The 26,280-nt window shown below is 51.7% G+C and overlaps 1 protein-coding gene across 2 annotated transcripts in view; it reads right to left on the bottom strand.

Annotated features, from left to right (window-relative positions):
* Positions 1-22,891, bottom strand: part of RPH3AL (rabphilin 3A like (without C2 domains)) — a 33,484-nt gene extending 10,593 nt beyond the window's left edge. Inside the window, exons 1-11 of one of the 2 annotated variants that reach the window (XM_084493423.1) lie at positions 20,696-22,891; positions 20,352-20,511; positions 19,224-20,113; positions 18,994-19,085; positions 18,803-18,887; positions 18,605-18,714; positions 16,079-16,187; positions 14,628-14,771; positions 12,471-12,600; positions 8,343-8,429; positions 294-468 (exon numbers count right to left, since the gene is read on the bottom strand). In XM_084493423.1, the coding sequence (XP_084349549.1) occupies positions 294-468; positions 8,343-8,429; positions 12,471-12,600; positions 14,628-14,771; positions 16,079-16,187; positions 18,605-18,626 (667 nt within the window). In that variant the 5' untranslated portion in view covers positions 18,627-18,714; positions 18,803-18,887; positions 18,994-19,085; ... (1 more) ...; positions 20,352-20,511; positions 20,696-22,891. The remainder of the gene's footprint in view (positions 1-293; positions 469-8,342; positions 8,430-12,470; positions 12,601-14,627; positions 14,772-16,078; positions 16,188-18,604; positions 18,715-18,802; positions 18,888-18,993; positions 19,086-19,223; positions 20,114-20,351; positions 20,512-20,695) is intronic. The other variant, XM_084493424.1, reaches the window with a different exon arrangement.
* Between the last annotated feature and the right edge of the window lie 3,389 nt (positions 22,892-26,280).

Here is a 26,280-nt window from a genome sequence, read left to right as displayed (position 1 = left end):
GAACAGCTTCTCTGAGATGCATTTAAAGCACAACTCACCCGGGGTTATCCATGCTGCAAACCCCAACACCCTCTCCAAGGCCTGGGGAGGGAGCTTCACCCTTTGCCAGCCTCACCCGGAGCATCAGGCACAAGAGGACACAGCCAGCACAGGCTTGCCCCTGCTTACCAACTGCAGAAGAGCACCTCGCTTATCTTCCAGCGAGCCTCCCCTGTGAGCTGCATGCTGCTAGCAGCAGCAGGAGCCGGGCCCTTCTCCCCGCTTGCCTCCTGGGCAAGGAGCCCCCGACCAACCTTTGCCCCTGGCCCAGGTGAAGGAACGGCTGGTCCCGACGCCCTCGGCCTCCGACACGGCTGGCTCGCTCTGCCGAGGCTGCGAGTGCACCTCGGTGGGTTTGCTGCTGCTCTTCAAAGGCGTGATGTACTTGGGCAGCCCCTTGTAGAACCAGGCGCCAGACCTCTTCCAAACCTGTGGGAGACACAACCGACACCTTAAGCACAGGCAAACAAGTACTGCACCGGTTGGAGGAGCACCAAATCCTGGCAGACCTCTCTCCCTTCCTGGGCTGGGTCCCTCAGCCTCTGTCCCTTTATCTCTCTGTCCCTTATTTTTGTGAGGGTCAAAGACCTGCAGCAGCAGGCGTACACAAATGGTCACGCCTGGACACCCAAAACGCTGCCTTGTGAGGTTCTGAGCAGCACAACCTTGGCATTCATTTCGTGGAGCCGAGCCAGATCTTCAAACGGGTATGCTTGAAACCCCCAGAACAAGAACAACACTTAAATAACCTGAACTTGGAGCAGGAAACGGACTGAGAACACTAAACTGTAATATGTCCTGTAAGAACGCCCTCTACTCTTCAATTTAGTTTTAATGCAGCTTATGATGAAGGAGCTCTATTAAGTATATTTAATATAAAGCCTGCTGTGAGCCAGAGGAAGGGGGAGAGGATGGCAGCTCAGACAAGGAGAAATGGTTTCTAAAAACCTCATTCTTTTGTGCCTTCCAGCAGTCTAATAATGAGCTAATGAGACCGTCAGGGCAAAAATAAGTTAATATAATAAAAGTATTACTTTGCATTTCATGTAAGGGGATAGAAACCTTGCACTTCTGTTCAGAGTGAAGGAGATCGTAAGAGTCTGTACTCCAAGTTCCCAAAGCATTTTACATGTAGCACCACCATGATGGCAGCGGGTGCAAACGCAGACTTCCCTAATTACAGCAATAAGCTTGCGACTTGCGTTTTAACTACTGGGCTTAATCAAAGCAGAGGGCAGTGACAGCACCTGGCACTCATGACAGGCTCTTCTCATGCAGGCACAAAAAGCAGGACACCACCATTGCCATTTCACTGGTGGGAGGAGGTCACTCTGCAGGTTGCCTGGTTCCTAATCCACAGCCATGAACGCAGAGGGATAAAATCTCTGTGTTCAGGGTCTTGAAACCCAAGTGAAGGCAATCTGGGTCCAGGAGGGAGCCTGGCAGTATGCTTTTAAAAAGAAGAACACCCAGCAGAAGACAGCAGAGCAGCACCATGACCCAGCACACGTGGCAGTAAGAGTGCGAGTCAGGAGCTCGCCTGCACCACAGCAGGATCTGGACACCAAGAGGTGAGAGCACCCTGCAATTACTCCGTTTCCCTGCTCGGTAGCAGCCCAGCAGGACGGTGAGGCTGCAAAAAGCTGGGAAGCCATTTCCTCAAGGGGGAAAAGACTGCAGGTTTTTCTTCCACAGGGGGTGCTTGAGCAGGCAGAGCACTTGACCCAGCCTCTGACCACCATGACCGGGCTCCCTTGTCTCAGGGAGGCACACGCCGGGTACAGTGAGCAAAAGAGGGGCTCAGAGCAGGGGCTCCTGCAGCCAGGGGGGCTGCACCCCGCAGGGTGGTGCCCTGCCACTCCAGGGGTAGCTGGGGCACACGCAGCTCCCCCACACAAGCTGCTGGGGAGGAAGCAGCCTTTCTTTGCAGTCGTTCTCCGAACAGACCTTGCAACATCTGTAATTTAATTTGAAGCACTGAAGAGACCTATTATCTTCAGGCGAAGTACAATTTAGGCAGACCATAAAACCAATCAGACACAGCAAGGATTGCGGTAAGAACAGGCTGGGCACCCCCAGGTCTCTCCCATTAACCCCAAAGCGAGCCCAGTTAGAGAAAGAGTTAAACAATATAACACACCCAGCCCTGATGTAGTAATACCAATAGAAAATTGATGCTATGCATACATATTCACTTCACACGGGTGCCTCTAATAGCATTTGCTCTCATTGCAGCAGTACCGAAGTTGTTTTGAGATCAGTTCTAAAACAGCTGCAGCTGCAGGGGAGATGTTCTCCCCTGGAATCATTCCGGACATCTGCTCCCCCCAAGTTACCTGCACACTCCATCCAAAACGCCCCACGGTTCACGTTCTGTTCTGCACTTGGGCAAGCAGGCTGGCTTCAGCATCCCTGCATCAAAACGGATCGATGCTGCTGACTGCTCGTCATGCTAGTTTCATTGATTGCAAGTGGCCCAACAGCAAAGTTCCTGCTTGATTTTAAATTAATAAATCTATAATGGTGCTTCACAGATAAAACTCCCGCTTATTAGCAGCAGTTGGCTCTTTCCAAGAGGAAGAGTTTTGCTCCAACCAGTCCCATTAGCCTATTAGGAGAAACTCTGCCCCAGCGCAGCCTGAGTTTGGGCAGCACTGGGATCTCATCAGAGAGCAACAGCCAGCCACTTCCAGCTCCTTGCAAAAAATAAAATAAAATAAAATAAATCCACCCACTTTTAAATAACATTCAGCATCCCCTGCTCTGAGAGTGCTTGACAGAATAAGGATCTGCACCAGTGCTACCCCAGACCAGGATGCAGAGGCTCGGAGCCTGGGAGGAACTTGCTGCAGTGGCTCAGGAGCAGTCCTGCTGCTGCTCCCCCCCAGCCCAACAAAACACTGCAGAAATCCATGCCAAATATTGACTTTCTTCAGGCTCCTGTCCTTCTGCCTCCCCTGACACCTCATCCACCTGAAAGCAAAGCGGAGGAGGACGTGGACGAGAAGAGATACTTGAGCAAGAGGCTCCTCTTTTTATTATTTGAACCAATTTAATGGTTGTGGCCATGACAAGTCCAGAGAGCACAATGCATTTTGTAACCCTGACAATATCCCTATTAAAATTGCATCAAGCCACCAGTACAAACACAGGATGAGGCTGTATTCAGACAGACTGCAGCAGATGCGTATTTCATCCAGCGCATTCAAGTGCTGCCTGTTAACGTGACCTAACGGGAAATCACGGGGCCCAGGTGAAACACATTACTGCTCAGGCTTCTCTCTCCCCTCTCTCTGAGCACAGAAGTGCCAAAACAAGCTCCTGATCAGAGACAACATTAGGACTCACTGATTGAGAGAGAGGAATCGTAACGAGCACTCGCGGCCCCTCCAGCCAGCTGCTGCTAGCCCCCCAGCAGTTAGCATCACCGAGCCATGAGTTCCCCAGACAGAGAGCCTTGGAAAGCCTCTTCCAGCAGAGCCAAACTCTGCTCTCCCCTCCACTGCTCGCCACGCAGCAGCTGTATCATTCTGCAGCCCAGGTTGGGCTGTGCAAGAGGAAAAGAGCCACCTTCAGCTTCCCATGCCAACAAATGCGCTATCAGCTCCATCCCTCAGCCTCAGGGAGCAAGTTCTCGTGGGCTCTACACTCGATGAAGAGAAAGGCACCTGCAAAGGCAGCTTCTTGGAGAGGACTTTGTTGCCATTGCCCTCACGCAGCACATACCCACACGCTCACTTTGTCCCAGCTCCACACCGCGGCTCTGGCACGCTGCAAACCACTGGCTGGGAAAAAAAGAGCGAGCGCTCCTCGGCTTCGTTATTTGCATTCATCTGCTTTTCCATAACACAGAGATTTCCAATTACATTATTTACAGCAATCTGTTGTCAACTCCCACATTCAGCACTTGAGGATGAAGAAAATTAAAAGGCAGTGAAATTGCCGTTCGGAGCTTTGTTTCCGGAATAGCAAAATGTATTGCACCTCTGACCCCAACGTTTCTCAAGCTGCAGTGGCTGCCAGCCTTCAATGATTTATCATTCCCCTCTCAATCAGGCCTCTTTTTTTCCTGGGGCTCTATTCTAGAGGACACTATTTTGAGGCTAACTGCTTGCTACCACCCCCCAAAATAATATGCTAGGCTATTGATGAGTTCTCTGAATTGCAAACAGGTGCACATCACTTCGATTCAATCCAGAGTCACCCAAAATAAACACTCCCCTCCATCAGCACGGTATTTTGCCAAGAAATCATCATGCCAGGCAGGAATAACCCTGGGCTATGCTGGTTTATAATGTTCAAAATGGTACGAGTGTACATGCGAAAAGGGAAGCCCTGGGGGCAAAAAAGGGAGGAGACAATTCCATTCTTCCAGCACGGTAAGCTTCTTCCTCTGCATGGTTTATTTTGATAAACCAAGAAATGCAGCCAGCCATGAAAATGTCATTTAGCGGAGAAGAAATTAAAGGGAAAGTGAAGCAGAGGGGGCAAATTAAAACTTTAGCAGGTCCCTGATAGCTGACATGCTCTTTCATATTTGATGGGGTTTAAAAAAAGCTATTTATCTCCCCCCACCCTACTTTAACTGTTTTCATTATCACTACAATTTTGGATGTGTCAATTCAAATGTAAATGTGCATGAACGCTTCCAAGAGGATTTTAATTACGATGATAGCATCGCTAATTATGGATATATAAAAAATATATATATATATAAAGTGGTAATTCAGGGAGGCGCTTTGCACAACCTGGTGGTATCAGTCAAAACAAGACTGTGCAGAGAGTTACATGGGCGGGCAGGGATCTGACACAACGCTGCAGGGCAGAAGGTGATGACAGAGTTCAGCCACACGCCACTGATTCAACGTGGGCACTGCTGCCCAAGCTGTTCTCCTGCTCACATGCCCTGCCAGAGGCCTGGCAGCAGGGAATCGTTCCTGCTTTATACCTGTCGCTACAAACCCGTGGCCAGCGTTTGCTGCAGTCAGGGATCAGCCTCCCCAGTCGTGTCATGGGATTTCATGTGCATGCACTACCAGGCCTGCTCCAGGGAGGATCAGCCCACTGGCCCTCCACGTTCAGTCTCCAGGAAGGCCACACGAGATGCCAAGCCGAGGAAAGCAATGCAGTACGTCAGGGAGGGAAGAAGGAAGGTTCTTGCCCTTGAAAGTAAATGCGAGCATGACTGAATTTGCTCCTAGTCTCACTTGCATAAGCAATAAAACACAATCCACACCTGTTTTAACTCCACCTCACTCAGAAGATGTAAAGGAAAATGTCCACAGAAACCTGGAAGAACAAAAGTGTTTTTTTTTTTTACAGTAAGTGCCTCTGTAAAGAGATGGGACAAGTGCTATCTCCAAAATGCCAGTCCTGGCATAAGGCAGATCAGGTCTATCTTATTTCAGTAGGAAGAGATGTGCTTATCATGCAGGGGTGTCTGCTGGCCCTCGGGGATGTTCCCTTTGCCTGGAGAAGCACCCAGGCTCTGTCAGGTCCCAGAGATATTTTAGTACCATACTTTCCTCCTACCACATCTCTGGCAGCTCGGAGACCCCCACCCTGCAGACACACAGCACGCTGGGCAGCCCCAGCGTTGCCAAACACGCTGCTTTGCTTTTGGATGCTTGGGATGCAAGCAGCAGGCAGAATCCATTAATCACCTCCACTCTCCAGCAATGAGACAGTGTCAGAGCAACTTGCTGCTCATTGCTATGCAGCACAGCCTTCCCAGCGGAGGTTTTCAAGGAAACAGAAAGCAGCAAAGAACACTTCTGAGTGGCTGAGGCTGGGATTCCCGATGGGATCTGTGGACATCAAGCATTCAACCTCCACTGAAAAACTGATGTAAACAATAGCTTGCTCCTCGGTCTTCATTTTGGCCTAGGCACACACGGACGATTTACTCATGACTGAAGCCAGCACAGATTTTGTCCACACAGCAAAGGAGCAAAGAAGATGACCACACCACTACATTTTCAGTAAAATTTCAAGCTTACGGGGATAAATAATACCAAGGGGAGTGGAGGGATGAGAGCTTTAGCACGTGTGCACGATGCTGCACACTTTGGCTGTTAGCTGCTGTATGTGAATGTCCAACCCCACCACGCTGGCTTTACATCCTGGTGGACCACAAGACTCAGTTGCTCACTCAGTGCACAGCAGGGGTTAAAGGGGACAATGTCAGTCCCAGGCTCTTGTCCCAGCCAGACGACACTCATTAACTCTAGCCAACATCATTTAGTCCACCCAGGTTTCTGAATGACCTCCCGATCTCACTTCACTGCCTGGCAGTCTCTCGGTAACAGAGTTGAGAGCTTCATAAATATCATGCCCAAACAGCTAGGGCAGTGGTTCAGAAAATTACAGATTGCAAACACGGCCCTGACGCGGCAGGAATCACCTACCTTGGAAACATCACATCTCATAACACCTGCTGGGGGCTCACATCTCTTCCTGGCAGGGAACACCACACCAATTACTGCCACCTCCGCGCCAGACCAGCATCAGACACTCACCCACGAGAGCTGGACAAGGCCAGGGCCCTGAACACGGCCCTGCAAGCTGGGAGGCACTGCCTGAGCTCTGCAGCCTGGGACAAGCCTGCTTTAAGCATGCACTTCATTAGCATGGGCTAAAGGAGAGCTTTGCTTCATTACCGTGCTGTGCATTGAGAAAGGGCGAGAAGAAAGGTGAGAGTGGCTGCTGGTGATGTTATTGCATCAACACAAAGGGTTTGGGAGGTTTCCTGAAGCTTCCCATCTGGATCCCAGGAAACAAAACTGGACCAGTACCCACACATCACGTACATCTCTGGTCAGAGCACCAGCAAGCACCACCACAAACAGGAAAGGAGACAGACCTGAACGGACCTTTAAACGAATCAAGAAAAAAAAAAATAAAGATGAAGTTTAGGGTTGTGAGGTAAGATGAGGCTATTTTTTAGGTAGTCTCCGAGGGAAAGTTCCATCCATTTTCATTAGAGAAGCACGTCGGCTGTATCTCAGGACTCACAGAGAGAGGGATCTCTGAAGGTTACCGTTCCCTCACACACTGACTGCACGTAACACTTACTGGACAGGTTAATGTTCTTCTCTGTCCAGTGACCATGGCTCCTCATTATTTTTATAAGAAAAAGAAAAAAAAAAAGGCAATTATACATTGTGGGATGAGAAAAAATACAAGAACAGAAAAAAAGAAATGAAGTCAATCTCAGCCCCATACCCATCTCCCCACAGGACATGGAAACTGCCTTGACCTGCCACACTCTCCACTTTGGGACTACTGTCTGGATTTCAAAACACCTGGATGATTCAGTGCATCAAATTATTAGCAATAGCCAGAGAGCTCGAATGCTCTCTGCCTGCCCTAGTCGCATTGCCACTCAAAAATTACAGACAGCATCCATCATCTTACCCAAACAGGAATTTTGCAAGTACTCGCACACAGATAATCCCCTCCTACTTAAAACCCAAGCAACGCTAAATCTCCACAACTAATACAAAAACATTCACCATCTCAAACACCTGCAGAAACGCTCTCACTGCACTTCCAAAATTGATGGATCTAGCAGAGCACCCAGGTTTCACAGTTGGTTGCAGTGGTCAGGAATAGCTGCACTGGATTGATGTTCAAGGACCACAAGCAAAAGCTCAAAATAAATTGATGGGAACAAGTGAAAGTCCCTCTGTAATCACTGAACAAATTCACCGGCTTCACAGCACAGCAGCAAGCCTGAAGTTGGTGGATGCTGGCTGGCAGACAAGAACTGAGGCAGGCCATTACTTTTTGCAGTGTAAAGTCAAGGATAAAGGACACAAAAATTTAGAGACCTGCATCAGAAGTCTCACACGCTGGCAAGTTATGGGATTTGACAGGCAGGGGGAGGTGGGGGAACAGAGTTAAAAGCTGCAATCCTGGTTATTTTTAGAGGGACAAATATTGAAGCTAGGCTATAGATCTCTCCAGCTGTATTAAAGAACCAGCGTTAGCCAAGTTTATTTGCCACAAAGCTCGGAGGAAAACAGCAGCAAAAGGTAAGTCTCCTTACAGCCATAGCTAGAAAACAAACAAACAAACAAAAAACAATACAGGCTAGAGGGGCTGTGTTTTTTTTTTCCCCTCCATAACATCACAAACTAAAGTTATCACCATTGTGAGCATCAGCTGAGCCTCCCAAACCCTATATCCAAACCTCCCCACCCCATACCCAGGCAGAGGGAGGAGCCCATGCACACTCAGCACAGACACAGGGCAGGTGGCTGAGTGCTGCTGAGCCCCTTCTCTCCACAGTTAAATTTTACCTCTCTCTGTTCGCTGCAGATCTTGCACAACCAAAGGGGGCGTTTCTGGGTTCCAAAGGTTTCTATGCCACATTTGGTGCAAACTTTCTGAAACAAAGAGAGAAAAGAAAAGGGTGGTGTGAGCAGCTCCCCACAGCCATATAGCCTCCAGCAAAGAGGTTGAGAAGCATCTGTCCCAACAGTTCTGGTTTGCTTTCCTTACCAATATTAAACATGGCACAATTCTGTTATTTATCCCAGAGATACGTGGATCCTAAGAAGCTGCTTCAGGTCTATAAGGATGTTAAAACAAAGGCAAATCTACTGCACGGTCCCTGACTCCAGGGTGACAAGAGAACTGGACAGCGCAGATCAAGCCACACAACAAACAGGTATTTCTGGAGTGTTTTTTTTTTTTTATTCTTCTAAATCCGAAAGCCCAGTCACCGTGGCACAGAAAGCAGCTGTAACCAAGCACAAAACGAGTGCGAGTTTGTGCAGGACTGTAAATCCTCCCCTCCCTTCCCTCACACCGTTGCCTGAAACCCCACGGCTTCCCCTCCATTTCGGCCAGCGCTTGGCAGCTATTGATTTGTGGCTGCTTAGGGAGCGGGCACGACCGTGCCTACGTGCACGTTTCCTGAGCAGAATGCTTGATAGCACCACACGGCATCCATCCCTGCACAAGGGAGCTTCCACGTCTCCGCTGGCATTACAAGCCATTTACAACCCAAATCACCTAATATTATATAATGAAGCTGATGGGTATCAGGCTTGGCTTGCAGTTGAATTAGAAATGGGACGAATGCTTTGATCCTCACAGAGAAAAATCCACTCACAAGAGGGCCCTGGAGAGCAAAAGCTTGCTTAGGGAGACAATTTACTCCCCCCAGCTGGGTTTCACCCCTCTCCCCACCGAGGCTGCTCCCCCTATAAGCCAGGAGCTCTGCTTTGCAGGATGAAGGCTTGGTGCTCACTTTGCCCTCAGTGCCCACGCCTGGAGGAGGAGAGCAGCAGAAAGACAGTACCTGAGGAATGGCTTCACTGCATGAGCAAACACACCCAAATATTTCGGTCAGCGCAGCCCAGAGGCAGAGCTCTCGGTTCTGCTAACAGCTCAACAGATGGCTTTTGTCAAGGCTTTTGCTCTGTCTGCATCCCAACGGGCACTTTAATGGTTTTTTGGCTGGGATGCCTACAGGTTTTCAGGAAGGGCAGAGAAATAAGAAACAACCTGTTTGGTCTGGTGCATATCGATATTCAAGATGGTGCTACCCAAGCCAAGAGGGACTGCAGATGCAAGCAGCAGATAGTGCCGCAGTTAGGAGGCACCTTCTGAAATGCACCAAATTCTCCCTTTCTGAGACCAAAACCTGAGGGAGTAACTCAGTCGTAAATACCCTCAGAGATCCCAATCCCCACATATAGCACATTCAAACACTCCCCCTAGTGGAAATTTCCCAACAACTTTCCTCCTAGCCATAAATTTTGAAAGCTCCAACACAAAACTGGGCTCTCTTCCTCCCCTTCCCTGCAGACTAGCTGGGAAATCGAGCATCACCCACAACCCCTCAGAAGACATAAAAATCAAAGATGCTAAACACAGCCCTGTTCTTCATTAAATACAAGATATCTTTCTTCTCCTATTTCTATTTCACCTTTTATACATGATCCTGATACCCTCTGCATGGTAAATTGCACATTATGCTTTGTCTGACTACTGCTATTGTTAACACGTCTGTATTTGCATACATCTTTGTCTTGCCATAATGCATTTATTTCTAAGATAATAAAAACCAATATTAAAATCATTCTTCATTTTGACCTATAAATGCTAAAACAGAAAGTGGCACTTAGGAAATCCATCAGGCTCCAAGAGCTATAGAGCCTCTATTCAGCAGAAGGGACTTGCAGAAGGTAAGTCCTCTGCTATATTTCAGATGTATCGTTACAGCAATCCCTGTTATTGAGCTAAAAGGGCCGCAACGACTTTCCAATGAGATGGTAACAGAGCAAAGCTAGCAAGAAAAATATGAACTTTAAAAATCCATAATTCCCTGACAAGTCATTGCTTATCGCGTTCAACGCTGCACAAGTGATGGATATCCCTGGGGACTGGGGACAAGCTTAAAGTAACAGCCCCCTCTGTGTGCTCTGCTGAGGGATCAACTGTTTTTGGGTTCACAACACTGCGTTACAAAGCAGGAAGGGGAAAAGCCCAGGGCACCCACTCACCATTGCCCTGAGCTCACACATGGCTGAGAAGCGCAGCCAAGCTGAAAGCAGCTGCAAAATGCACACTGGGAAAAACAGGATCTCACCTTAAGTCAACCTCGATGTGAATCCTCCTGAACTGTCCAACAGACTAAAAAGAGAACAATGAAAAAAAACCCTACCCCAAAACCAACTAAACAAACCCAAGAAGAACCAGTTCTTTGTGTCTTTCTGGTTATAGCCCCCCAGGAGCCTCAGGCACTCACGGCCTCGCTAGCTCTAGGGGTTATTCCTGCAACTGCAAAGGGGCAGAGCAGGGCAGGGTCTGCAGCAGCTTTGCCTCCACGTGCTAGCGTGCGGGGCTTGCAGGAAGGAGGTTAGGAAGTGCTGCAGCACCATGACCTAGCTGGCTTCAGACAAGGTGAGAGCAGAATCGCCAGGGGAAGGAGGCAGGAATACAGCACATCCTGTTATTCTGCATGCTTGAAATGCAGGAAACAGCTAGCCGCCTCCTGTCTGCCAGGCAGCCCTTTATTGTCCACAGACACGTCTGCACAGAGCCCGTGCTCCCCTCTGAGAGAGTTGCCCTGCAGCTCCCCTTTAAGCCAGACCCTTCAGATACTTCCCAGCATCTTCCCGCTGCCTCCGTTCCCAGCCCTTCCTAAAAGAATCACAGAATCACAGAATTTCTAGGTTGGAAGAGCTCCTTTCCTCTGGCTGAGGACCCAGGGGTTCAGAAATGTGCATTCACCCTCCCAGTCACTGCCTTACCAGCGATCTCTGGTATAACCCCTGCCTTGGTCGAGCTGCTTCTGAAACAGGAGCTGATGGAGAAGCTCACTGCACAGCCAAGGCAGCTCCCTGAGCATGGTGGAGGGGTGCTGGGCCCTTGGTACTGCCTGCAAGACCTGCAGCTCACCAACTCCACCAGCGCCAGCACAGAAGGTTCTCCATCACAGCCTGCACAGCTGCTTAAGCACAGAGCTGCCAGCACACACCCCTCCGTGGTAAGACGTGGGATTTACTCAGTGCTGCCCTGCAGACTCCATGGGACAACTCTGCAGTGATGGGGTGGGTGGCACCAGCAAGTGTCCCCTTGGCTCTGGTGCCCAGCAGGGACACCAGGCTGCTCCCTCCCACCCTGACACCAGTCAGAAGCACTCCTGCACCCACTGGTACCCTCACATCTCCCCAGGCACCGCTCTGAGCACTCGCACAGACATCTCCCCAGGGAAGGATGGGCTTCAAGTGCAGGAGAAGCAGCCTCCCAGCAGAGGGAGGATAAGGTGGTTGCCTTGGAGATCCTCATCTCCGCAGCAATGCAGTTTAACCCCTGCTTGTCGGGGAGCCCAGACGAGCAATAATCATCCCACAGGGATGTAGGATGTTATGTAGGACCTACACATTATGTAGGTCTCCCTACATGCCTGTGCTCCCTTCCAAACAACACCTGTGCAGTCCTGCCAATGACACACACAGTCACTGATGCACAGGGTAATTTATGTATCATCGAGGTTGGAAACCTTACACTGGTTTGGAACTTAAAGATGGGTTTGAGTCCTCTGTAGAAACATGTTACTGGAACATCTAAGGGCAGACCCTGCGGGAAGGAGCAGTAAAGCACACAGACACTTCTATAGGTGCCTCTGACGGATGCACATTTCTGCCCTTTCTCTGGAACCCCAGTATCTACCCGGCTGATGCACACCATCTCAGCAGTAAGTGCAGTTTGGGCACTTTAGGATCACAAGGAATAAGGTAAAAAAAAAAAAAAAAAAAAAAAAAAACAAACTGGGGCTTGACAGCACCAACCCAGTCAAGCAGGGCCAAGATAAGTTAACTCTACAGAGCGATCTCCCTTCCGAGAGCCCCGGTGGCCTTGCCTGGACAGATCTGCTACCAGGAGCAGGCAGGAACCCCTGTGAGCAAACCCACCTTTTTGCAGTCCTGACAGAAGACCGAGGTGCTCCCCAGCAGCCCGAGCAGCTCCCCGCAGAGCAAGCACTGGGAGAGGCCGTTTCCCATCGCGTTCTTTCTCATGTTCTCCAGCCGCTCCACCAGGCGCCTGCAGGGAACAAGGCCAGGCAGAGGTCACAGCAGGTCCTTGGGCACTGCAGAACGGCTCTGTGGCAATCTCAGATCTACAGGAGGAAGCTGTGCCAAAAACCTGCAGGTGTGTGCTCCAGGCTCAGCCTTCCCGTGCAGTTCGGAGCCCCTTGCTGGGACCGTATGTACCCTCGTTTCAGCCTCTGCGCTCAGTGTTTCCTAGTAGCTGGCTCTTGGTCTTCAGGGAATAAAACCCCTCTAAGTCCATCTGCTGGTGCTCACTGAGACCAGGATAAGCAAAACTGGGAGCACCACTGGCAGGCACGGCTCAGCCAGTGGGCACAGGGCAGATGGCTCACAAGAAGGGCACCCAGCACCCTTCAGGAGCTCAGTGCCACCTCAGCAGCACGGTCTCAGCACAGTGATTTCCTGCCTGGGGAGCAGGAAAAGGGTTCAGTGCTCAGACCAGGGCAAGTCAGCACACGGAAAGGGCAGAGGAGTTAGACAGTGAGACCTGCCAAGCCCTGCTCTGTTTTCACATGCACTCCCTGAAAGCAGCACTGCAGGCATGCGACTTACATCTCATTAGAAGCAGGAAGGCCAGACCGAAGCCATCAGACCAAAATGAGCCTGGCTACGGTACAAGAATGCCAGCAACTACCCCCTGCTTCGTTTGACAGCCTGCTTGGAAGACAGGAAGCACATATTGTATGCACAACGTCCACAGCAGCAGGACCACGGAAGGGAAGGAAGGAGGGACAGGCGATTCGGATGCGAGATGTGGAGGGCATGCAGAGCGAGGCTGCTGTCGTGAGATCGCTGCGAGGCCATTGTCAGGCATCGTCTGTCGGGGGGGAGGATGACAAACAGCCAAACATTTCTCAGAGGCAGCAACCAGCCGCAGCCACGTGGCTCGGTCCTGTTATCCTTGCATCCCCCTTCTCATTAGTGCTAATGTCCCACCAGCCAAGCCCCGCGCTGCGAGGAGGGCAAGGTCTGTTTGGAAGAGGCACTGCCCGCGGTGCCGAGGTCAGACCACACAGCCAGGCTGAGCCGTCCTTACCGGATTTATGATCCTTGACTTCAGCACAAGAGAACCCCCTGGAGTTAACACAGGCATTTCGGAGAACGCTTCAGCAGGGGAACAGCGGGGCTGTCGCTGTGCACAGCTACACCAGCACAGGAGCCACCAGCCCCTCGGGGTCACTGGCTGCTTCCAGGACTGCTGGGGTCCCCCACACACAGCACACAAACATCACTGCTCGTCCTCACCAGCACCAACGTGCACTGTGCAGGGACAGAGCTGAGCACAGGGGCATGGAGCTGGGCCTGCTGGGCTTGGGCTGGGAGTCACCGAGGCTTCGTGCCTGGTGAGCATAAACCCTGCTGGGAAACGCTGCAGGACAGCCAAACTCTCCTGCTTTAAAGACTGTCAGTGCAGGTCAAGCACAGATACAGCCGAGGCCAGATCTCCAGCAGGACTGAAAGCAAATAGAAATCCGCAGCAGCAAAAAGGAGAAGGATGCCTGTAAATCAAATAATTCAGGCTAACAAACCCCCCATCCAGAGAACTCAGCCAAGTGGAACACAAACCCATTCACTGCTCCAGGCAAAATCCCAGGGGGCTGCTGTGGACAAGGGAAAACCTAAGGCGCTGCCAGGAATGGTCTCTGAGCTGTGCCGTCCACCAGCACTGGGTGCAGCTGCACAGCTTGGCATCTCCCCAAGCCTCTTCCAGAGCCCCTGGGGCAGCTGCCTTAGCACAGGCTGCATTTACCAGGGACTGTGTCAGTGGCTGCAACCACAGAAGTCCCAAGGCTCAAAGAAGGCATGAGAAAGGCCTGCGACGTGGGAAGAAGGAAAAAACTAAATTACATCCTTCCTAACGTTCATCACCTCCAAACAAGCAACATGGGAGGGGGAAAAAAAACGACCTAAGGGATGCTCTGACTGATGGAGGCTGAGCTCAGGCAGCCAGGAGAGCCATTTCTCCATCTGCTCTGACCTTTCCCTCTGAAGGAAGGGGACAAACGAACGTGACTGTACCCTATGCGCTGCTGCTCGACGACGTCCAATTTCTCTGCCTTGCGGATGACTTCCAGAATGACCTCGAGTTCCTGCGGGCTCAGAGCCTGCATCTTCCTCTGCTTCTCCGTCTGGAACGTGTGCACTGACCAGCCCGTCTGGAGCCTGCGGGAAGGGGTGGAGGGAGGAATTAAGTTGTGAAAGGAAAGCACAAAACCCCTGCCCTGTCCCACAGGCCAAACCTGCCCGGCACACGGGGTGTACGCCAGCCTTCCATCAGACAAGCCTGTTCCCTGGCTAACACCCACAGCGGGGGTCTCTTCTCACTGCCCAGCCCACCACAACACTCCTCCAGCAGCAATGAGCGCTGCTCCTCCTTCCCTGCCCTTTCATTTCCCTCTACAACCCAGTTTGTATTTTACCACTCCATGTCCTCCCTCCATTTGACTGTCCAAAATGAAATCTGCTCCCCCTAGGGCTAGGCTGCCTCGGCGGTGTCGTTGCAGAGATGGTGCTGATGCCAGACACCACAAATGCCCTGCAGCGAGTCCAGAGCACAAGGAGTGCCTACACCCTCCTCCCTCCAGATCCCGTGTTCCTAAGGGCCTCAGTTCAAGCACACAAATCACCAGGCATACCTGGGAATAAACAGAAATTTGGAAACTTCTTCCCTTGGTCTACCCCAGGCCTGCAGGAACACTGTGGCAAGCCACTTCCCTCCGTGCCTGTGTAGAACAGCTGACATTTCTCCTCAGCTCGCTTGGGGACGGGAGGGAGCTTTCACAGCTCAATTAATTACCATTCAGTAGGGGTTTAGAGGTCACTGGATAAAGTCATGCTTGCCAGCAGAAACCAGGGCACAATCAGGCACAGCTGTTTTAATGAGGCTTTCAGGTGAAGGCAGGGGAAGTGGCAGTGGCACGCACCGCTCCCACTCAGCCAGTGCCCCCCTCTGACACTGGGTGATCCCATATTTTCCATGAGCCTGCAGCAGGCTGACCCCAGAGATTCAGCCAGGAGCAGAGGTGGCAGGGACAGAGCACTGGTTGCCGGAGAAGGAAAGCATCCAAGAAACAAATGCAATTCCAGTGCTTGACTCACCTCCATCCCCTTGTCTTTAGGTCATGCGGTAATTGAACTTCAGTGGAAAACGAGATCAAATGACAAGTTCCTAAAACAAAGGAGCTCTGGCAGCTGGGGGATGCTCTCCGTTATATATAGGGTGGTGCAGAGATACAGCCTGTCTCCAAGCCCTTCCTTTCACCCCAGGAAGGGCTGGTGGGACAGACTGATGGACTCCCAGAGCACCAAGCCCCAGCTTAGCAGGCTCCTGCCCCATCCATGCAGCTCACCCCGATGGTGCAGAGGGGTTTGTGTGACAGGCAGCAACTCCTGCCTCACAACCAGGCTGCGGATGAGGCCGCTGCCCCACAACACTAATTGGAGGCTGGAAGGAGAGGATGGAGACTCACTTGGCACGCAGAGCCAGCTGCCGGTCATTGGGGCACACCCACTGGCCCGTCCCGCTGCCAAAAATCGTGTCGGCCATGGCACTGGGCTGGGAGGAGGCAGGGGTCACACCTGTAAGAAGCAAACACCCGCATGAAGTGCAGCAGGGAAGCCCAGGGCAGCGGCTGGCACAGCCCCACCAGTCGTCCCCAAGGGATGCTGTTCCCAGCAAACACGACGGAGGTGATCTGCCGGCGTCACGCTCGCTGGAAGCAGACTGACTCGCACCCACAGACAGCAGTAAAAACATACCATCATCCTCATGAAATATAAGCCAATAAATACCTTCTGATACTACATTAAGACAAGGCTGGAAGTTTAGATTTTATGGCTCTGAAAAAAGGCCGCAGACTCTGTCAGCTCCATTGTAATTCCTCATTTCCAACCAGAGAAAAGTGTTGTTTGCAAGAACAATCTCTGCCCCATCACCTCTGGAGCCCTAGTGCTGCAGTACTGACAGAGAAAGCCACTCTAAAGGACACAAAGAAGCTACAGTTGCTGGGTTTTTACCTCTTAATGGGGTAACAAACAAAAGCCCACGCGACAATCAGAATGAATAGTGGCAAGTCACTTCGTTCATTAAAACTGCCTCCATAATAGCCTGATATTTATAACTACAGCCTACAATAGCAGCTTGTTTGCATTCGCTGATGTTTAAGACAGCACCTCTTTCAGCAGATCTCCTACTGGGGCTCCTGTAACCAGCACAGTCACACCAGTGATCCCCCACGTTCGGTGACAGCTTCACCGTGAGCCGCCTGCCACACGCTCACGGGAGAAATGCATCCCCAGAAGGGACAGCCTCAGCCCTACCAGGAGCTCAAACCAACGGGAAGCACCAAGGGACAGAAGCAGCCAAAAGATTTCAGCAGAGGCAAACCCAGTCTTGATGCACCAAGCTTTCTTCCAGCTGGAATTGCTCTCCAGCAGAGCAAGTGTCTCATGAGCCTTAATGCATAAATTTCTAGGTATTAATACTTACCTTTCCCAGAGCAGACATTTGCCAGCTTTGAAACCTTACCTGCTGGGCAGAGATAACGTGCTTAATGCTGTTTGGCAAACACAAATCAGATACAATAGCAGGCAACTTATATCACCTGCCAACAGTGCAGTAATTCCCAAGAAAACACATGTTGCAGTCTCAATTCACAGCACACTTACCCCGGTGCTGCGGTTCAGCGTGCTGCACCTCCGCCTGCTATCTGCTGCTGACACACAGAGCCTTCTGCTTCTCTGCCAGGCGCAGAGGCTTCGCAAGCTGCACGGCCTTGGCCTTTTTATACTCGGGCAGCTTGTGCAAATCAATCTCTCCCCGCACTGAGCTCACATGTGCCACATGTGCCGCACTCGCCCCCCAGCGCAGAAACGCTGACCCAGGCTGCAGCACTGGCAGCTATCCCCTGCCAAACCCACGTCAGCCGCCAGCCAGGGTGGCTGCAAACCACAACCCGGCAGCCTCCTCTCCGACCATCCAGCTTCTGGAGAGCCTGAAAACCCAGCTCTTCCACCAGGCAGGATGGAGGAGGAGGAATTCCAGGCGAGGCACAGACTTCTTTCAGTGCAGGGGACAGCCGTGTAAATCAGGTGAAGGCTCCAGCAGCTCGGCCTGACTACAGCAAAGCGAGGCAGGGAGGAGATGGCATGCTGCAGGAAGGTTCAGCAGAGAAAGAGGTCAAGGCAAGAAAGACAGAGAGTTGTCACACAGTTTTTTAAACATTTACTACATTAGCTAAGGGGACTGCTCTTGAAAGGCATCATCCCTTGATGAAATCCTTGAACTCTGGCATCTTCTATTTACCAGATACTTTCCTTGCTTTCACACACGCCTGCATTTCGTACTAGGACACCTCCTGCTCTTGTCAGCCCCTTCGTGATCTCAGGCGGGGACAGAATGCAGTCCCCACATGTCCCACAGCAGCTCACACACCTGGGAGCGATCGAGCATTAACGGCAAAGGAACACAGAGGCTCCTGCCCCCAGGCCAGTGTTAGAAGAAGAGAGAAGCTAAAATTTCACACAGCACAGCCGACCCGGGATTTTTCAGAGATTTTCCGAGCCTGTGATGCGTTGTTACAGGATTATATGCACATTTACCCCCCACACAAATGCATATATTAAATTACTCCTCAGCTGTACCACATTCTCCTCCCTCCCACTCACACACACCTGAAGAAAAGCACAGCCCACGCAATTGATGGCCACTGGCAAGGCTGAATGCATACAGCCAGACCGACGTGACCAGCACTTGGCAACTGTGGGATGTTTATCCTAGAACCCAGAGCTGGAAATCTGCCCCATAGCATGGCCGGGGCAGAGGAGTTTGCTTTGCCAGCAGCTGTGCCTTCAGGGTGGACAACAGCGCTGAATCCATCCACCCCTCCTCTGCAGAGCTTTATCTGCTCTAACAGAGCTGAAGGCAAGTCAGAATAGAGCACATCAGCTAAGCATTTTTCTCAGGAGAGACCTAACCACATTCTCCAGCCTCATACCACAGTGCGCTTTTCTCAGCATGACTGAACAAAAACAAGCAATGTCATGCTCTTTTGCCTCTTGTTACTGAGCATACGCTTTCTGTTCTCCACCATTCCCTGAGCAGCATCTGCAAAGAGAGAGGGAAAACAAAACAGCCTGGAGATCCATCATATCCCCAAGCAGTCTTCAGAGAGATTATTCCCTAAAATATTTACAGGAGCATTTTCTTTCCGCGGCAGCGAGTATCTGCTGCTCCCTCTGATGTACCCTGGCATTGCAGACGGCGTTGCACCTTTGCCTCTGGAAAAAGATCGGGGTGGTTTGACACAGGTACCTCCAAGAAGGCAACGAGAACGCCATAAAACTGCAGGCCATGGTCTGCTGGGGTGGAAACGGGAGCACTAACAGGGCTGGAGGGAAAGGAACATCTTGCACGGCCCCAGGACTGATGGCAGGGAAACGGTACCAGGAAGACATGAAGCACCCTCCCTCTTATCTCTGTACAGGACAAGAAGTACGGGGGAATCAGCCTCATCAGAAACACCGAGATAGCAAAACCCCAGCAGGCTGAGGAATCATTTCTGTGGGCTGTGGTGAAACAAACAGCCCCCTCGCAGCCAGCCCTCGCTGTGTTACCTTTCAGAGATGCTGCAATCAGCGCCCACCTCCCCGAACATCCCCTCCCTGTCCTCCTCTCCTCTCCCCAAGGCAGAGAGCAGGGAAGCAGCCGGTCTCCAGCAGCGAGAGCAGGAGAAACCCACAGCTCTTGGCACTGCCACAGGTACACCACATACAGAACAGAGGGGCAGCGCAGGCACCGAGTGGTACAGACAGAAACCTTCCTGCTGCACGACTCTGCTTTTCACTCGAATTAAGAACTACGAGGGAGCCCTTGTCTTGCTGGTACGAAATGACCTGCTTGAACAACCCTCCACCTGTTCGCTCCTTTCCTGCGATGGAGGAAGCCATGTGAAACAAAACCTCATTAAACCCGAGTCCACCTGGCTGTGCTTGGCAGAGGAGCGGTGGGGAGCGTGGCAGGGAAGGAGCACTGCCCTGCAGTGAGCCAGGAGCAGCCCGGGGACGCGTAGCTGAGCTCTGCTCTGCCTGCAGCTCTAACAGAGAGCTGCTTCTGCTGCCTCCGTGACGAGACCCGGACCAGCCAGAGAACAAAGTGCCTGACAGCAGGACCTCAGTCTGCGAGGGGAAATCTTCCAGCAAGGTCTGAGAGGAGGGAAAAGCAGCAGGGTCATGCTGGTGGCTCGGTCCTGCAGCCCTGCGTGGTGACCACAAGGCAGTGAAGGAGGAGGCCTTTCCCCCAGACAGCCCCCACTGAAGAAGGCAGTACTGCAGACACAGCCCTGTCAAAGCACTTCAGGCCCTTCTGAAAAACCAGCCTTTCACAGCCCAACAGCAGCCTCAACATAACCCATCCTTACCTGAACAACAGCGAGGAGCCTTGGCAGGTCATGCCAAAGGTTCAGTGAGCACGGTGGCTGCTATCTGACCAGCCCCAAGAGCAGATGCTTAGAGAAGAATAGAAGAACAGAGCAGAGCACAGCGATACTTTCCCAGAACATCCTCCCAACAGAGATGCCTGCATCATGCACTCCCTGAGCCAGGCTGTAGCTTCGTATTTAACACCCTTAACACTCTTCCGTCCCAAATTTATCCACTTGTTTTTCCAGCTCATGTACACTTTCAGTGCCGTCTTGCTACGCTGAGCCCCTTCCCTGCTCCACCTCGAACACATTTTGACAGTACCTTGACTGCACCAAGGCTAAAAACCAAAGGGTCCCGTTGACATTGAGGCAGTCACTGCAGCAGGCACCAGCTCCTCACGGCAGCAAAGGCACAGCTTGCACGAGCCCTCCTGCGGCTGGGCTGATTACAGGTGCCCACGAAGCATGAATCCTTCGGAGCCCTGCAAAAAAAACCAAAACAACAAAAACGTCCTACACAGCCCCATAAGGAGCTCCCCAGCCAGCTTTCATTTGCCTGGTTATTTCAGCTAAGCAGATCACGCCTGTATTAATTTGTTTTTATAGAAAATTAATTAGGCTTTTTTTTTTTTTTTAAATACTTCATTTAAAAAAAATAAAAATTACACAGTTGGCCAGAGCCGAGCTCCCGATCCCCGAGCCGAGCGGTGCCGGTGTAATTAACTCGCCTGCTCCAAGGGCTGCACTTCCCCGAGGACTCCCCGCCCGCATCAGGTGCCGTTCTGGCCTCGTTTTCCTTTTAGCTGCTGCTCCCTCAAAGACACAGCGTAATTACTCTCTGCTCCGCACACCAGACCCCATTAGCCCCGGGAAACCTTAGCAACTAAGCGAGTGCTTGCTCTCGTTGCTATGACAGGGGATCAGCGGGGACGGAGGGAGATAAGGGCAACCCAGCGCCTCCCGGGAGGCGAGGGAAAGGCTCTTGGTCTTCCCCTCGTGTGCTGAGGATCCTCGTGCCACTGCTGTATTTCAAAGCACGCGGCTCTTCCAGGGGGACAGAGCAACCCCTGGGGCTGCAGGAGCGTGGCAGAAGACACGTAGGTCACTCTCAAGGCACATGAAGTCTCAGAGTTGCCACTGTACAAGTGCCAGCCTGAGTCGGGGCTGTACTCAGGCCCACATCCAGCAGTCCCTCAGCCATCCCGATGGCCAGGAGCCTGCTGCAGGCACGGCCACTTCCCTGGGGCTCATCAGGAAGCCAAGAAGCCCTCGCCCTGCTGCTTTTGGAAAGGGAGAGAGACAGCTGGAGCACGGTAGCAAGGGGATTTGTGCAGTGTCTCGCTGTGACAAGTCCCTGCCATCAGTGCCAGCCCTTTGCAGCAGACGGAGAGCCACGCAACACAACCTGATCTGACTTGACTCGTGCCTCTGCGGCTTGGGCCAACAAAGAACACGCAGCATCCAAATAAGCACCACAAAGCCTTGGCAGGCTTAGGGACAGTGTTTAAGGAACACACGGAGACACTTGTTCCCAGTCTGTCCCATCGCAATGGCTCAATCCAAGTGCCAGCGGCACAGTGAAGACCTCATTCAGGGCCATCTCTTGGGTTCTGGCTGGCCCAGCTCAGATGAGCACAAACCAGTCTCAGCACACGGAAAGGGAGAGAAGTGTTGTTAGCACGTAAGGCTAAGTGGGAAAAGGAGCAAGCGGGGATGAAGTTTTTTTGGGAAAAAAAGAAGGTTCCCATGCACCAGAGCTGCTTCACAATCCTAGCAGCAGTGGCAAGAAGCCTAAGTGCTTTAAGACGGTGCTTGTTAAAGAGATTATAAAACACAATGCCCTGGAGGTCCATGCCAGTCCTCTGAGTGGGAAGATAAAATCAGCTCTACAGGAAAACCGACATACGGTACCAACAAGCCCGTATTAATGAGAGGCACTTATTAGCACAGCTACTTGATCTATGGTGAGCTATAAAGAACCAGTTTTTGCCCTAGCAAATCAGTCTTCTGGCTCCCCAGCACCCTGCAATGCTGGGGAGGGAAGCCAGCGCTGTTCCACCTGCCAAGGTGTATCTTTATTTACCAGACTTTGGCCTCGGTTCCTTCTGATCCCCAGCCAGGCAGGTGCTCTGCACCAAGTGAATAAATAATTCATGAAGGCAGCAGGCTCTGCTCCCTCTGACTCACCTTCTGGGGCAGGTTGATCTGGCGTAGGCCTCGAGAGAAGCAAATTAGCATCTAAATGGCTAATTAGAAAGACTCCTTTCGCTATTCTGATATGCTAAAAAGCTCAGGAGGCCTTATGTGGCGGGTGGCTGGCAGGGTGGAATCGGCACCTCCCAGCCTCCAGAGAAGCATCAAGTTTCTTAGAAAGAATTGGACAGAGAAGGGAAATGCTGAGCGCAGGCCAGCATTTGTCCAGGAATCCCTTGCAGGAGAACCCCGTGCCAGCCTGCTCCGCCGCTATAACCTCAAGTGAACCAGGAACAGCACTTCCATGGCCGGCAGAGAGACGGCTGCTGCGCGGAGCCTCGCCAAAAACCTGCTTTGGGCACAGCCCTGAGCCGCAGCGCAGCCATCCTACCTGGAGGGTGACAATCCCTTTCTCAGCACCCCGAAGCCTTAGGCATCCCGGGAGGCGTTTGAGCCACACGTGGGCACGGCAGCAGCGACTCCACGTCCAGCCTTGTTGCTGGTGCGAGCAGGAAGGAAGCTGTGGACTTTGACCGAGCTGCAGCAGCCCCAACACCCCGCACGCAGCAGGGCTCACTGGTGCTCGGCAGCACTTCCCAGAACTGCAGGGAGCACCCATCCAAGGGCTGCAGGATGGATCCACGTGGCCGCTCCGTGCCAGGCACACGGCCCAGCTCACCAGGACTCACCAGGACTCCCCACCTCCACGAGGTTGAGCACGTCCAGCCCGGCACCGCTCGCTTCTTTCCCCTGTGCCTCTGCCACTTAACGCTGGCTTCACCTGGCTGGGGAGCTTCCAGCACCGCACCCTCCAAACGGAGAGCCCTGGGGTGTGCTAGGGGGTGCGAGGTGCTCCCAAAGGGGGTGCGGGGTGCTCCCAAAATGGATCTGCGGTGTTCCCAAAGAGCGTGCTGGGCTACCCAGTGGGAAGGGACCGGGAACCCTGAGCCCCAGCAGCCACCCGGGGCCACCTGCCCTGAGCTCCGGGGCAGGGCACGGCGGGGCTGAACGGGGCAGAGCCCCACCGCCCTCCTCTTCCTCCTCCTCCTCCTCCTCCTCCTCCTCCTCCTCTTCCTCTCCCCCCGGTACCCACCTGCGCCTCCGCTGCGCTCCCGCACCGAGCCCCGGAGCCGCCCCCGGGCGCGGCGGAAGCGGAGCCACCTGCACCGCCCGGCACCGGCCCCCCCCCCGCCGGCCGGGCACCCCCTGGCGGCAGCAGCCCCCGGACAAACCCCGGACAGACCCCGCGGACACGGCCCCGAACGGGGAAGAGAGCGGGGTGAGCCCCTGCTGAGTTACCCGGGGGGGAGAGAAAGGGACTGGGGATGGAGCGAGGGGCGGGAGGAAGGGGAGAGGATGGGAAAGGGGGAAAAAAAAACACGCACGAGGAGGAAAAACACAAGGCGAGAGCTGAATAGAAAGAAACAAGCACTGAAAGCGAACAACAAAAAAAAAAGAATGGAAATGCAAAACTGCATGCAAACACGCAGCCACGCACAGAATGCCCAAAACAAAAAAACAAGACACAAAAACAAACAAAACACACACAGGCACACGAAAATCCCCAAGCAGAACCCACAGGAAAACAAAGCCACAGAAAACACAAACAAAACCACCCAAACAAACAAAAACCAAAAAAACACAAAACACACAAAAACAACAACAACAAAGCAAACCAAAACCCCCAAAAAACAGCAAACCCAACAAACAACTAATAATAATGATAATAATGATAATAATGATAATAATGATAATAATGATAATAATGATAATAATGATAATAATGATAATAATGATAATAACAACGCTCAGCAAATTTAAGAGCTGTGGGCCAAAATCTGCACACATGACCCTAACAACAGGCACTGGCTACAGAAGGTGGCCTGGGACCAGCAGCAAAATGTGGCTTTGGGAGGAAGGTGCAGGTGCAGGGTTAATGCAGGGAAAAACCCCAATCACCACTGAATGCTGTGCTGCCTGCAGCGGGCTCACTCAAGCCGGGTGCTCCCGAATTTACAACTGGGGAAGCAAGCTAATCACCTCCAGTCTTCCCTGTGATGGGGAAATGCAGCCATGAGGACCGTGCAGTTGCTCCATCTGGAAGCCACAGCACTGTCAGGGCAGGAGGACAGGGGTTTGGGACCCACGTGCTGCTCTGGGCAGTGGCGCTGGCTGCCTGTGATGTTGCTCGAGTGGCTCTGTGCAACCCTGAAGTGCCCAGGGGGCTGTGGAGCAATAGGTGTCCCCAGAGCGGGCAGAGGTGCTTGTAAGGAACTGCTGTGACGGCTGGGGGTCTGCTCCTCACTGTGCCTTGGAGCAGGAGCACACCACAGTAGACAAGACAGGCCCTTTCCTAGGCTCTGAGAATTAAAGTGATGTTGGTTCCGTTTGCCCTTCCTGCCAGGACTGCTGCGAGAGGTCTCCCCGTGTCAGCAGAAGCTGGGTCCCCTCAAAGGATGGCACGAGCCGGGCTGCTCCTCTCACCTTAGCACGCAGGGACCTGCATGGCTCTCCTGCTCTCCACAGCTGCTTCAAGCCCACTCCCTCATAGTTCATCACTGTAAAACTTGTCTCGCCTCACATTCTGAAGACTCTCACAAATGCTAATTACTGCCAGAGAAAGAAAAAAAAGAAGAAAAAATAAATCTTCAGTCTGTGCTTTTACTGCCTGCTCGTAAAAAGCCCAGCAGCCCTGCAAGCCCCCCCCCCCCCATCCCTCTGTGTGTGCCTCATGGAATAAGCTTAGGCAACCTAAATTAACTTTTACATAAATCAAGCTCAAGTCTGAGTATATGCTTTGCTTTCTTTTGGGGTTAGGCAAACGCTGAAAAATATATTAGAGGAAGCAGTGTTTGCATTAATACAGAGCCTGTATTTCCATGGAAGAAAGCGTTTGAAGATGACGTTTCACACCAGGGTACTCCTCCACACAGTCAATAACATAAATAAATTAAACACACGGTTCAGCCAACTTCAGGAAAAAGATAAATTACCTTATTTAGCAAGCCGTACTGGCAAGAACAATAGGCACAGGAAACGACACACATCGCAGAGCCTGTATCCATTCTGCTGTCAAATCAGCTTGTCGAGATCCCCGCAGAACCACGGATGCTTCAGAGTCCGACTGCAAAGCTGGGCCTTGAGAGCTGCAAGTCACAGGGAAAAAATATGACACTGCATAAAAAATTTAGAAAGGCTAAATATGAGTTTTATCTTGATAGCACGAAGTCAATTTTTAATACACTCATCTCTCAGAAAGCCAGCACTTCCAATTCCACCCAAGGAACCCTTCAAAATCTCTCTTTTATCGATGATGGGTTTCACTGAATTATTCACCAGCCCACAGCTGCCAAAGGTTTTAGCTGTACACACGACCAGGACTGTAGTGGGCAGCAAGCTGCTCCTGCAGGGCTGTCAGCGACGCTGTCAGAGCACTGCAGATGCCCCAGCTGATGCTGGCCAGCACTGGCACCTTCCCCTGCAACCCTCGGGCGGGCTCAAAAGACCCTGAGCAACCCAAAGCCAAACCAGCTGATTGCTCACCTCTGAAAGGCCCCCTCCTGGGGACAGGCAGCCAGGAGGTGTCACACTCAGGGGACATTTGGTGCTCCCTTTCTCATCACCCTGACTACTCCAGCCTTGTTTAGCTGCTTTGCAATTCACAGCAAGGAGCCCAGGATTTATTTTTTTTTTCCAAGCTACTGTTACTCTGATTGTAATTATTCAGTCCTCAGCAATTCAATTTGTACTTGTCCCTCTAATTATTATTCCTAAGCAAAAAGGTCAACGATTCAGTGACTAATCTGGCAAAGAAAAAAAAGGTCTATAGAACACACCTGTTCAAGAATATTTAAGCCAAAGGAAAAGTTTAAAAAATACTGATGCTTCATAGCAAATTAAGGTACTTCTTTACCCATTTTGAAGACAAATTCCCCACTCTGATCCACTGTTTTTTTTTTTCACCTGCATGAACACATCTCAATTCTAATTCTCATTTCCCTGTTCAAGGTAAGTTCACAGCATCAGCTTTAATATTCCACAAGAAGACTTCCATGTTC

This window comes from Aythya ferina (genome assembly GCF_964211825.1).
Source record: "Aythya ferina genome assembly, chromosome: 19".
NCBI lineage: Eukaryota > Metazoa > Chordata > Aves > Anseriformes > Anatidae > Aythya > Aythya ferina.
Note: the sequence above shows the minus strand (reverse complement) of the source record. Positions and strands in the feature narration are given on the sequence as shown.